At 36.4% G+C, this 14,104-nt stretch overlaps 1 protein-coding gene, 1 long non-coding RNA gene and 1 other non-coding gene across 3 annotated transcripts; all 3 read left to right on the forward strand.

Annotated features, from left to right (window-relative positions):
• The first annotated feature begins 2,476 nt into the window (after positions 1-2,476).
• Positions 2,477-2,963, forward strand: LOC131320476 (uncharacterized). The gene is made up of 2 exons (XR_009198278.1): positions 2,477-2,689; positions 2,900-2,963. It is a non-coding gene; the product is annotated as an uncharacterized LOC131320476 (long non-coding RNA).
• A 5,340-nt stretch (positions 2,964-8,303) lies between these two features.
• On the forward strand, positions 8,304-13,022 carry LOC131321224 (guanylyl cyclase 1-like). The gene is made up of 10 exons (XM_058352227.1): positions 8,304-8,336; positions 9,185-9,241; positions 9,488-9,503; positions 9,639-9,772; positions 10,139-10,210; positions 10,918-11,016; positions 11,150-11,167; positions 11,286-11,421; positions 12,112-12,184; positions 12,679-13,022. The coding sequence occupies exons 1-10, from the start codon at positions 8,304-8,306 to the stop codon at positions 12,680-12,682; spliced, it is 642 nt and encodes a 213-aa protein (XP_058208210.1). The 3' UTR covers positions 12,683-13,022.
• On the forward strand, positions 11,545-11,652 carry LOC131321447 (small nucleolar RNA snoR100). The gene has a single exon (XR_009198493.1). It is a non-coding gene; the product is annotated as a small nucleolar RNA snoR100 (small nucleolar RNA).
• Positions 13,023-14,104: the final 1,082 nt, after the last annotated feature.

Genomic DNA, 14,104 nt, shown 5'->3' on the forward strand with positions numbered 1-14,104 from the left:
TCTTCTCTAACCTTTCCTATTCCAACTCTCTTTTGTTATGGAAAGATAGAAAGCAATAAAATTTCATTATCAAAAAAAGAACCAGATTTTAAAATAAGAAAGGGAAATAATTTTGAAACCTTAGCATTCTCTCTCTCTCCGAAGCAAGGCGAAATATTCTCTAACTTTTCCTATCCTAACTCTCTTTTGTTATGGGAATATAGAAAGTAATAAAATTTCATGTATAAAATTAGTGCAAGGCAGATCGAAAACTAAACAAAAGGGTAATAAATATTTTTGTTTATCGGTTGATCAATTTCAATTTTTTTGATGTGTGTGTGTGTTTTTTTTTTTTTTTTGTAAACTAAACAAGATGGTAAAAAAAAAAATCTATTTGAATATAATTTAAGAAAAAATCCTCCCATATAAATCAGTTTTGTTGGCGAGGGTGGTAAATAGTTTCGCAATTCATTTTAGTTGTGTTCAAAACGCAATGCGTCGTGCCTTCAGGCACGAGCAAACTCTAGTTAGCATATGTGAGACATCAATTTGATGATCGGAAATATTCATTTTATACAGCATTAATCACACAAAATTTATAATTATCTGATATTAATCTGATGAAAACATATTTATTTTTCAATCACACAGAAGATAAATAATGTGTTCCGATCGTGTATTCATATCAATATCAAATAAAAATGAATTTAGCACATGTACCACACTTAGTCTTGAATAATAAGAAACACGGAGCTTACGAAAAAAAACCTACGAGTTCATCATTTAGGCTCCGTTTGTTTCGATGTAAAATGTTTTACAATGTAAAATATTTTTTCAAAAAACAAACTTCAAACTTTTATTTTTCGGTGTTTGGTTGGCACTTAAAAATATTTTCAGAAATCAACAAAATAGTGTAGAGAGAGAGACGAGGAGCTTAAACGGCGGAGAGGTATGAAATTATTGGAATTGAGCGTGGGTTAGGACTGACGATCGAGAAAACTGAGCAGTGAAAATTGCAGTACAAGGCAGTAGATTCATTTTGGAAAATAACTTACCGAAGATTTAAGGGTAAGTCATTTTCATCCAATTGATAGAAAATATTTTACGTGTAAAATATTTTTTTCATTTTTTACACAACCAAACACCGAAAAATAGGTAAAATATTTTACCGAAAAGTATTTTACGTCCAAATAAACGGAGCCTTAATGTAACACTACCGTATTGTGTGGGATCAATTTAAACATTCTATTAATGGTCCTATGGAAAAAATGAGAGGACAGGACATACACATGTAGAGTTGGGCAACGGACACGAAACACGATAACACGACACGAACCGGACACGAAGTTAGCGGGTTAGGGTTGAACATTTCTGACACGAAACACGAAAATGACACAACTCGAGAACACGAATTCTAAATGGGTTGGGTTCGGGTTGAACACGCGAGACACGAAATTGACACGACTAACACGGTTACTAATCTGTGTCACTCATTAACACGAACGTATATACATAATATATGGTATATCTGTAATTCTATATAGAGTTGGGCAACAGACATGATAACACGACACGAACCGGACACGAAGTTAACTAGTTAGGATTGAGCATTTCTGACACGAAACATGAAAATGACACGACTCGAGAAGCACGAATTTTAAATGGGTTGGATTCGAGTTGGGTGATTTGTGACACGAACCCGACTAACACGACACGAACACGACCCGACACGACCTGTTACCCAGGCCTATACACATGGCATGGGACAACTTCAGGGAACTTTTTCATTCAATGCAAAAACAGAACAGAACCCATGAATGCATCTTCTCTTTGTCCTGTTTATTTTTGTTTTCTTTGCCTAATTGCCTGGAAGTGTTGCAGTAGGCATTGGTCATTAAGGCTCGATTGGACGCGGGATTAGATTTGGAGGTATTATGTAAGAAGATGAGATTTGATAGTATGAGGTATTATATAAGAAGGGTGAGCCCACATTGATGTGACGAGAGGATTAAATAATACTTGATTTGGATGTGGAATAAAATGGGGGGATAAGATTGTTTTGTAGTTGAAATAGAAGAGAGAGGGGGGATTAGGAGGGGGGATTCCACAATGCCGGCTCAAACCCTAGCCATATGTAAGCCTACCTTAGGGGGTATTAAGGGGGGTTATGGAGGAGGGGGTATTATCAAATCTCCCGATTTTTGTCTTCCCAAACCACGCTATAGAACCGGCTCCACAGATTAGAAGGAGGAATCGGACAATACCCCTTCATAGTGTGGCATCCAGACGAGCATTAACAATAGGAGAGGGTTAACACTATGAATTTCGGATGAATTTTTTTTTTTCCCCCTTATTTTAGATAGAAAAGAGTGGTAGTAGTTCTATTGTGGCATACACCTAGTGTTAGTAGGATTTATAAACAATTAAACATGAGTATCCCCTTAAAATTGTATTCAAGTTAGAAGAAGTGGTGGGCGTGGGTGGTAGTGTCGAGTAAATACAATTGCTTCGTACATAGGTCCCCTTTTGATCACAAACTTTGTGAACTTTTTAACTACAAAGAATGACAATTCAAGCCACTACCATGAATTGATTCTTGCATTGATCTTCTTTTTGGCGAAGACAGTAGAACCACTGTCTCAAAGGCAATGGTATTTTGGGGCACACAGCACACTGTTTGGGCTTCCGAGTACGTGCAACCCTTATGGATGTAAAACCCTGCTCTAATAGTGAACAACTGTTTTTCTTGGTCAACTTTTTTTTTTGTGTGTGGCACTTCTTTTTGCTACTATGTTGGTGGTATTGTTGTTTCTCTTCAATGAGTTCGACAGAATTGATACTTCAACAGTTGCAATTAACTGTCTTATTCGTGTTCGACAGAATGCTTCACTCATTCTTTATGTGTGAATTCATTTGGCAGGTTTATGGTCTTGACAATTGAAAGTAATTCGGATCTCATACCGCTCAATTCTCCTTATCAATAGGTATGATTTTCTCTCTGCTTCATCTATTTTTGTTTGCTGCAAAAAATCTGTAAAAAGTGTATTCTTTATAGTTGTTGCTCTGATTATAGACAATCGCTAGTGGGTTTTGGAGGAACCCCCACAAATCCATCACTATGTGCACAAAATTGGCTATCCAGTCTGGCAATGTTGTAGTTATTTCCATGTATATATGGCTCACCATTTTTTATCAGCCCCTGTAGCACCAAAGTTTTCTCACATTTTTTGGCCTCAAAAGATTAAATGAATTGAACCCACTACATTAGAAGAGAAAGGCCTCTCTCCACGAGCAAAAGAGCTCGCCCATTAAAATCTAACTTTCTTTCTGTTTTTTTACGGTGTGGAGGGTCTAGAATAATTATGCATATGAAAATTAATGCTTTGGACACATATCCGGAAAATGCTTTGCATCCAACAATTTCATAGCAAATTCGATTAGTTTTTTACTTCTGTGAAAAAATTGATTAGGTAAATATTCTTACTGTTTCGTAATCATTTGGAATTGAAATTCTTTTCGTTAACAGTAAGGTCAGTTTTTGTATACAATTTGTGGTGGCTAGAAAAGTCGGTTTGTACATTTTGATTCGAGTAGTATATTGACCCATTAAAGATAGACTAGCATTCAACCCGTTTTATACACGGGCAAAACTAATTCGTTCTAACGTTGTGCCCGTTCGATGCACGGGACAATTAATAAAAGTAGGTTCGAATGGGCACAACGCTAGAACGGGTTAGTTTTGCCCGTGCATAGAACGGGTTAAACGCTAGTTAAACAAGATATAAGAGGGGAAGAGAGGAGATTTTCAAAATTTCAAATATCCAACAAACAAATCCCACTGATTTCTCGTTCCATTTAGTGTGGATGTTATTTAAGTTTAACCCGGTATATAAGGTCCCACGTATGAAGTTTAATAACCATTACAGTTATGATGGTTTTAGTTTCATGGTAAATTATTTGTATCATTTACCATGAAACAGATTTTATTATTTTTTCCATCTCATGCTAAATCACTTGCACCATCACCATGAAATGTCTGTTCAAGTCATGCCATATTGTTTGAATCGTGGGAAAAATTAAATTAATGTTCATGATGAACCTTTGGCCATCAACTTTGTGAATTATAGGTATTGGCCAATCAGACATGATAAAGTGACCATGTTTTATGAAATTAACATGATAAGTTGATCATATTTTTGCATGTATTGATCATTTAAAAATGCTCACATATTATCCAAAAAGGTCACATTTTTAATTGATCTTATTCCACGAAACATGGTTAAATTACCATCAAAATAGGTATTATCATGATCAGCATTTCATGGTTAAATTACCATGTCGATTTCAACGTTTCAAGTTTAATTCTTACAAAGTTTACAGACAAACTCGTTTCATGGTAGATGATGTTAATAATTTACCATGAATCATAAGTGCAATGAGAACAAAGGATCAAAAACAGAGGTGGAAATCAAGAAACCCAATTTCTTCACTACAATTTGTAGTACAAAAATTATATAATTCTTACAATTAATAGTTGATGATGGGTTTGACTGTGCCGGTCGGCGACGATGGAGTTGACGGCAACGGTGGGCTGGATGAGTTGGGCGGCGATAGTGGTGTCGATTAAGGGGGAGAGGGTAGAGAGTGGAGGATTGGTGTGAATGTTTTCGTTACAGATCAAGATTTTTGATCAAATTGGGTCTTCAGTTAACAATTGCAGACCATGAAAACTGAGACTAAAAATCAGGACCATAACTATCACGAAAATCATAAAATTCTCATGATTGTTTGCATTAAAACAAAGATGACAATACAAGTGGCAAACCGCATGATCATTGGAATTTCTGGTGAGTAAACCATTTCACAACCACTGTCCTCTTCGCAAATCATAACTCATCCAGACATACTCTGCTTGCCCGGAAAGGAAATCAAATGGTTTTAGGAAAATAGAGAGCCCAAATTACAAATGGATGGTGTGTCGATTACAAATGGAATGTTGATCAAGATCTCTGCAAAATTGTAAGGACTGAATGTCGAAATCGGCGGGGCTGAGAGGTATTGAATGGTGACATTTTAGGAAATTTTGATCAAGATCTCTGTCGGTTCTTTTGCTGGACAGGAGGTTTTTATTTTTCAATCCCAAATTTTGGCACCATATATATATATAGGCATATAAGGGCACTTTCAATATTAAAAAAGAGTGAGGATGGAAACATAAACGCCAAAATCGAGCAAGATGAAAACATAAGGGGAATGGGTTCTGAGGATGATTATTTAAGTCTCCCATTTATTTTCCTTTCCATTCTTTTCTTTAGGTTCCAAACAAGCCTTAGGTTGCATTCTTATGAACTTAACTTAAATTTGAAATTTTGTTCTATTTGAATTTTTTTCGCATTAGTTAATTTTGTGCCAAACTTTTGTAGATTATTGATTCGTCTCGACGAGAGGAATCGGAAAAGTAATTTTTTTTACTTTTACCCAAGTATTTTAAGGAATAATCACTTTTTAGACCAAAAAGTGTTTGTTTTTTTTTTACTAAAAAGTGGTTATTTCTCAAAATACTTGAGTAAAAGTAAAAAAAAAAATTACTTTTCTAATTCTTGTCGTATAATCTACAAAAGCTTAGTTCGAAATCGGCAGGGCTGAGAGGTATTGAATGGTGACATTTTAGGAAATTTTGATCAAGATCTCTGTCGGTTCTTTTGCTGGACAGGAGGTTTTTATTTTTCTAACGCCAAAATCGAGCAAGATGAAAACGTAAGGGGAATGGGTTCTGAGGATGATTATTTAAGTCTCTCATTTATTTTCCTTTCCATTCTTTTCTTTAGGTTCCAAACAAGCCTTAGGCTGTGTTCTTATGAACTTAACTTAAATTTGAAATTTTGTTCTATTTGAATTTTTTTCGCATTTGTTAATTTTGTGCCAAATTTTTGTAGGTTATTAATTCGTCTCGACGAGAGGAATCGGAAAAGTAAATTTTTTTTACTTTTACCCAAGTATTTTGAGAAATAATCATTTTTTAGGCCAAAAAGTGTTTTTTTTTTTACTAAAAAGTAGTTATTTCTCAAAATACTTGAGTAAAAGTAAAAAAAAAATTACTTTTTTGATTCCTCTCATATAATCTACAAACGCTTAGTACAAAACTAACAAATAAAAAAAAAATTTAAATAAAGACAAAATTTTTAAATTTAAGTTATGTTTAAGTTAAATTCACAAGAAGGCGGCCTAAGCATTCAAAGAAAAAAGAAAACAATCTTCTCTCTCTTCAGGCGAACGCGCAAGATACACTTTCATGTGAAGCAATTTGATCTAACCTCTTAATTTCACAGCTGAAGACAGAGCAAGTCTAGGTTTTGTACCCCTGCAATTGAACCCAAAGGCTCTCTCTCTCTCTCTCATCCCGGTTTTCCACTTTGTCATCAATTTTCGCCGAAAGATGCCCGGAGACAGTGTATATGTGTGCTTGATAAACATGTACGCATACAGATTTGACTCAAGTGTACACAAATTTTATTGTTTATTGCTGTTCTCATTTTTTGCTCTGCAATATCAATCAGAGCATTTGAATTATTCCAAAAGAAGTACTTTATGTCTTACTCCTCCTTCTGTGGTTAATTTATTTATTTTTAGTCAAAGAGCTAATTTTTTATGTTATGCTACTATTAAAAAAAATCAACTACGTGCCTGGTGGCTGGTCTGGTCAATTTAGTTAATTTTTTTTTTAATTCGTTAATCCTAATCTACACTATCTTAGGGGACTAAGGGAGGGGATGGGTGCTTACGGGAATTGAACCATGCTCGTGTGCATGAGAGTACAAGGGAGGCAGGGACGAATCCACACGGGGGCACGTGCCCCCACTCGAACGCTTGCCCCCACCCGAAATTAAAATATTTTTTAAAAATATTTATGTATAAATTAGCATAATTATGAAAGTGTGCTAATATACAAACATACACACTTGTATATATCCCGAAAATATACATATATAATTAGTTTTATGCCTGAATTTCATCATGTGGTGCATTTATATTTGTTACTTTACGAGTTGTTTGTCTATTTGAAGCTATTCTTTTTTTATTCTCTTTATTTTTAACTGTCTGGGAGCAATATTTTAAAATAAAGGCATTAACAAAACTAGCTTGATCATTTTAAAATTCGTTGATGTTCATTTAAAACTTACTTTAAATATTTTGTCTAAGATTTTGTGCTCATTTTTACCTAATTTAACTTAAAGTACGCGTTATAAACTTTTGTAATTAGTAATGTATGCTTTAATTTTGTACGATCTCACTATGGTTGATTAAAAAAAATCAACTTTCGCTATTATGTTTAACAGGTGCCCCTACTAGGGTATATTCCTGGATCTGTCCCTAAAGGAAGGCATCAACTGCACTCCACTTGCCAATTTAGTATGTTAACAACTGTTCATTACTGCTTGTGTTGATCTCACACATGATATTGCATCACCGATGCTAGCTTGTAGCAAACCCAGGAATTTCATGAAAGGAGCTCAAAGCAAAATTATTTTGATGTTGTAGAGATTATGGTGAAATCATTTAGATCAGAAAGGAAGGGCCAAAATGCTTAAAGACTTTGTAAATACCAAAAAACATGTGGAGCTAATAACAACTATCCTACCAAAATTTGAAATGGAGCTCACCCGGCACCACTTCATGTAACTGTGTAGGAAGGGAAGGGAAAAAAGGGGAATGAGAGTAGATGCATGTTGGTGCATTTCCTATTAAAACAATCTTACACTCTTTGTTTCTTCACCTTGGCAGACTATCCTCAAAGGCTTATCAAGCTATAACATTCACTTTCAGAACATCCTTTTTGATAACCAGGTGTCCAAGCCAACTTAAGCGCACCTCGACTAATCCTTGAGAACCATAAACCCACCATCCACTAACGGGGGGGCCCACTTTAAGCCAAAGCAAATACTTCGTACCGATTGGTCCCAAAAGAATTGATACCACCTCAGAGGTTTCGAACGTGAAACCTTAGGAGGAAGCAAGCCCTTAAGTCTCAAGCCTTATCACTAGGCCAACCCCTCGGGGTTTAACTCTAGAATCCTTACCACTTAGACAAAATGGAATCCTTTTTAAGGATCTCCTATCCAGAATATAATGCAGATTTACTCTTCTTGAAAGAACCGTAATAAATGCTTTTAAGTTTTCATCGTTTGACTCTTGTAAACTTGCTATAGCTTAAAAATAATGTCTTAAGAAGGGGACTTTTTCAAGCTTTTGGTGTTTCTTCCTTTGTTACTCTTAAATGCCAAAAAATTGGGAAAAACTCTCCATAGCTAGTAGAGTAAGCACAAATGCCTTGTCCCATCAATGCACGTGGTATAATGGTAAATCCAAAATCTAGTTTTAGTAAAAGGCTCCTTCTTAGAGGATGAGCTCTTACTATAATTTGTTGTTGTGCCTGTTGCCATTGTCACGCCGTTATACAGAATGAAGTTGTTAGGAAAAAATTCAGACCTTGCCAATTGCTCTTAAAATGAGTAGATTTATTATGTTGTGTTTCCAGGTTTCTTATTGTTAATGTCCAATCCAAACCATGTCAGGCAGGCAATTTTTGGACAACTACAAGTCAAGACCAATTGCATGTGTTACTGCTCAGAATGCTTCATGCCTGAATTTCAGTGCTTAAGCAAATTATTGGCTAGTTTGGTTGCATATGTGGCCTTTCTGTGTTCTCCTTAAGAAAATCTTGAGAGCGGAAGTAGAAATAGGTCAATAGTCAGATGGAGATCACTTGACGTACGGGGGTGGAAGGCTACCTGTTCGAAGCAGTCATTGATTAATGAGAAACGCTGTAATGGAGTCTTGCCTCGCTCACACTTCGTTGAAGTAAGACCATTTGGTTCTATTCATATCTTTTTGTTTAATAATTAGTCTTGAGTTTGCAAAAGACCAGATGGGATTGGATTGAATTCAAATCAAATGCACCTAGTAGACTAGTAGAGCAATTAGAGTCTTGCCTCGCTCACACTTCGTTGAAGTAAGACCATTTGGTTCTATTCGTATCTTTTTGTTTAATAAGAAGTCTTGAGTTTGCAAAAGACCAGATGGGATTGAATACAAATCAAATTCACCTAGTAGACTAGTAGAGCACATATATTCTGGTGGAAGAATTCTCCACTTTAATTACTTGGTTTTCTTTTCTTTAATTCTGTTAGGCATGTGTTGCTTATAGGTACCCCTCATAAACCAGCAACGAACATGGGATTGTGGTCTTGCTTGCATCTTGATGGTCTTGACTTGAGAACTCTTGGCACTGATGATTTGTAGTATTCAAGAGATGGGGGACCTCTTCTCCACAACTAGCTGCCTTCTTCTGCTGAAGCTAGGATTTAATCTCTTTCTGATATCATTTTTTTTCGAGAACCTTTCTGATATCAGGTCCTATTCAAAATATCAAATGTATGAAGACTGGAAGATCTTACGCTCTGCTTGAGCAGATAGCATTTATCTACCAGTAGTTTGATATGATGCACAGTCTCTGTGTCTTACTCGTTTATTTTTGTGGTTGTCAGAAAGCTTGATTATAAACATCAACTTTCACTCACATACACACTTATTTTTATCTGTTCATTATGTGAACGTTTGGCTGATGTGAATATGGATGAATGTTACCTGATTATCTTGAGTTGCTGGCATTTTTGTTTGCAGCATTTGGTCCATTGATTTGGCGTTCTCGCTGCAGAAATTTTCTGTTAGATTTTCCTACTTCGCGATAACGGTAGGAGCAAACCCAAAATTTTCTGTGGAGACATTTTACAAGGTGACGCACTCTCCTAAATTGGAATTTCGGTTCTGAGGTTCTTTTGTAGGTGGTTTGCGAATTTGGGTATTAACTTGTGTATTCAAAAATTAATTTATTGTTCTCCATTGTGCATTGCTTTATATAAAAGTTTTGGCATGTGGCATTTGGACAACTACCTGTGATTGCTATTTTAGGCAGTGGAACTCGCTTAATCTCCTAGTTTTGTAGTATAAGATATATTGTCGTTGAATCTGTTGTCAGTACTATTTGGATACTTTATGGAAATCTGAGTTTCGTATTTCCATGTCACTGGTATGCTAGCGATAATGTCACTGGTATGCTAGCAATTTCTTGTGACTTAGAAGTTAATTTTAGGTTTTGTAGGAGCAATTTCTTAATGATTTGGTCCGAGTAGAAATGTTATTTCAGAAAGCAATTGAAGCAATAAGAATACAGGTACACTGGTACAGTCTATTCATCTGAGGGTGAAGAGCTTCCGTGTTTATGTATAGCATTATTGTACCGAGATAACAAGGGTTGTAATTTATAATGACATTTTGAATATGGTTAGTTGAGTGTAACTTCTGAGGTTTTGCAGTTACAGCAATTAAATTGGTTTCACTGTATTAGACTTTGTTTTGTGGAATCACTCCAATGGTAACTTGACGAATATGCATATTGCACTTTTTAGTAAGCTTCTATGATATTGATTGAAAAGTAAAATCTTGGCTTTCTATGGCATGGCTATGTCCCTAGAAGAAAGCGGGCTCAACCTTGTTCTTCATCTGAACATCAGGGGAGAGAGAGAGAGAGAGAGCTCAACCTTGTTCTTCATCTGAACATCAGGAGAGAGTGAGAGAGAGAACTTTCTTTGCAGGTTAAGGAATTTGGCTTTATTATTGGTCTCTGATATTTCTGCCAATTGTTGAGCTGCTTTAAGTGGTTCTGTCACATAGCAAATCTTGACGGAAGTTATGGACTATTTGATCATGCCTTTTCTTTTTCTTCTGTAATCCTGCTAAGATGTTGGAGAATCACTGTTTTAGTTTATTTTCCCCACAGATGGTCCAAGACTTGGCAGTCACCTGTTAAATTGTTCTTACCCACGTGCAAGGATTGTAGTCTCAATGTCTCATAAGTGAACAAACCTCCTCGTTCTACAGTGCAGGTCAACCAGTGGAGAAGAAATGTCACTCTTGATCTTGACTGGAAAATTTGTTGCTATTGCTATAGTTGACCAGTATAAACTAAGGTATAGTTATGTTATCTATCTTCTGTTGTACTAAATACATTTCAGTTGCATCTCTCTCTCGAACGAACGAACAAACAAACGAAGTAGCCGAAAACTATTCTCTTTAATTAACCTGTATGTCTTATCCCCCGTAATATTGACAGTGTTTGGCATCATTTGATGTAGGTGAACATTAGAAAAACCTCATGTCCTTGCATCTTTTAGAAGCAACGGTTTCCACTCCTTGGCCTTTCTATTCACACTTTTCTTGCGTTGTTTTTGTTTGTGCTTCTATTTCAGGTGGACTGTAGCCAAATGTTACATTACTATAAATTCCCTTTTTATGCAGTTGATCTTGGCTTGGGTTTGGTTGCGATTCAGGCTACTTTAGTAGCAGCTCAGGATACACCGTTGGGTACTAATGCGTTTACCTCTTGTTTGCGAACTAGGAAAAAAACTGAGAAAAATTCTGTCCTTGTAACACGTCTATATAAAGAAGGCACGAAGATAAATATGTGCTAATGTCCGCTTCATTGTGGATACCGATGCTCTAGACTATCAATGAAGAAAGCATGGTAATGTGCACATAAATTGATTTGGGTCTCTAGGCCTGCCCTCTCTAATGCCATTTGGCTTTGATTTGGGGGCATGGTTTTACATCAAAACGTCCTTGTAGCTCCTCGATTCTTGGAGGTTTAGGGGGGCCACTGTTTTAGTGGTATTCTGAGAGCTGTCACTTTGTGTATGTATTGCCAAAGGTTAGGTCTGTCTCCAATCATCTCTCGCCCATACCCCCAATGATTAGGGACTAGATGGGTTATGTTATGTTGTTGTAATGTCCGCTTCACTGTCACTCTAGTTTAACTATTCGACCATTCTTTTTATGTGCTTTTAACAAATAGCTCATTGAAATGATCATATACTTTCATGAGGCTAAATGAAGGCATTGCTCAGCTGAATCTATTGTAGTCAGAAAGTAACAGCCATTTCATGTTATCGACTAAATGCTCTACAGGATCATAGTAACCATTTTAGTTACTTCTACTCCACCTTGTGTTCAAGTCAGTGCTACTAATGTTACTTCATCAGGCCACACTCTTACTTACGAAACTGTAATCTTCCACAGGTCACTATGTCGTGATCTGCGGCTACAATGCCGTGACAGATGAGTTTGAGATTCACGATCCAGCGAGCTTTAGGTTATTTTCTGTCTCTTAGAACAAAACTATCTCGAAACATTGATCATTTTGGGGAAGGGAAAAAAATGGTCTTTCTTATGTTCTTTTTGTATTTGTCCTGTCTTTTTTCTTTTCCTTTTTGGTACGAATAAATCGACATCAGAATCATCTACTTTCTGGAGCATGTTGAGAATTTTAACAGCTGTGGAATCTTTTGAAGTTTTCATGCTTCTCATTGTGTTCAGTAACTTCAACTACATTTTGAAAAGTTTGAGACTTGAAAGTCTATAATGTTTTGGTTTCGGCACTTCCCTGTGTGTGAAAATTCAAAATGTTATGGGATTCATTTGCAGTTATCTTAGTGTGGTTCGCTTTGAACTCGAAAGCTTGTTAAGAAAGAGGCATCTGAAAACTGTTGTGTGGAACTTTATTGTACCAAAATGCAATGAGTTTCACACATCTTTGTTTGGACAGTTAATTTGTCTTATCATTGACCTAATCGAATGCTTGTTTAGGTAACTTCAGAAGATCACATCAAAGCGCCTAGAAGAAGCTCATAAATCCTTTGGAACTGACCTCTGACGAGGATCTTCTCTTGGTAATTAAGCTAATACTTCTTCGTAAATAATTCATTGTTCTCCGTTTGTAAACCATCAAAGGATGGTCGCACAAGGTTGGAAGTGTCTTGTACTGATTAATGCATTCTCCCTTTTGATTTATCCATGCATATATCTCTGCAGGGGGGAGAGAATCAAGACGGCCTGTCTTTGGATACATGACATTAACTTTTTTTTGTGTTTTATTAGCTTGTTCAAGCTTTTGCCACATTTATCATTTTCCTGTGTATAATTTTGCAATTATGGGCAATTCTCAATTGAACTCGATGAATGATACCTATATACAGGCGTCCACGTACGGCTCATTTCAGCTTATCCAATTTCAATATGATTATTCTTGTTTTGGTACTGTTATGTGTACAAGTGTGCATATCGCTGCTTCTGTTGTACAAACTTAAACTGCCTTTTGATTGGAATGACATTGATTTTGAATAGTTTGAGTGTAATAAATTGTATTGCAAGCGTGTGAGAGAGCACGCTCCTCGACGTGTTGATTTGGTGAAGCTTGGTTGTTGGAGCCTTACACTCTCAGTGATACAGCTTCCAGCTCTTGTTGCCCTAATTCTTATTTTTCCTCAGACGAATCGGGAGAACTGAGAAGATAACAAAACAGGTACTTCTATGGACAGATTGCAGAACTTAAAGTGGTATTTTGGTATAGTCATTGTTTTCCATTCTCACTTGTTTAGAAAACACAAAAGTTGTGGCTATGCAAAATATTGGCACTACTTGTACGGTGGTGATGGTGGTGGCATGGGCAAAACATAGAAAATGGAACTTATTTAATGATGGGCAGAGAAGCGGAAGACACTTTTTGCAAAGAATTTGTTGTGGAGAAAGGTCGGGACATGTAGTTTTCTTGTCCCCTCAGATCAATCCCATAAATGTCTCTCCATACCCAGACCCCCCATAACTTGGTTGGGTACTGTTGAATTTTTATTTTGGTTTCATTGCACAATGGAGTGTAATATTATGCCTTAATTTGTTGTCTGTTTTCTTTAACCGGATGTCTGGCCAGTTTGCGCGCACCTTTGACTAATTTTGAAGTCTTCCAGTTGTTAACTGAGCAAACCTCTAATGGTCTCAAGTTTGGATGATTGAGTCTTCGTAGGATTCGAATTTGCGACATTTTGAAGGCAAGCCCATTAGTAACTTTTTCTGCCAAACTCCTTGAGGTTTATTTGATGTCTCATGTTTCCAACTTTCCACTACCCTTCATGAATACCACTGCCATTACCAACACAAGCTAAGCATGCATGCCAGCTAATACAAGACAATGAATGAGTGTGATCATTAAAGACCAATCAATTTCAATTGGAGAAGT

This window comes from Rhododendron vialii, chromosome 3a (assembly GCF_030253575.1).
Source record: "Rhododendron vialii isolate Sample 1 chromosome 3a, ASM3025357v1".
Taxonomy (NCBI): Eukaryota; Viridiplantae; Streptophyta; class Magnoliopsida; order Ericales; family Ericaceae; genus Rhododendron; species Rhododendron vialii.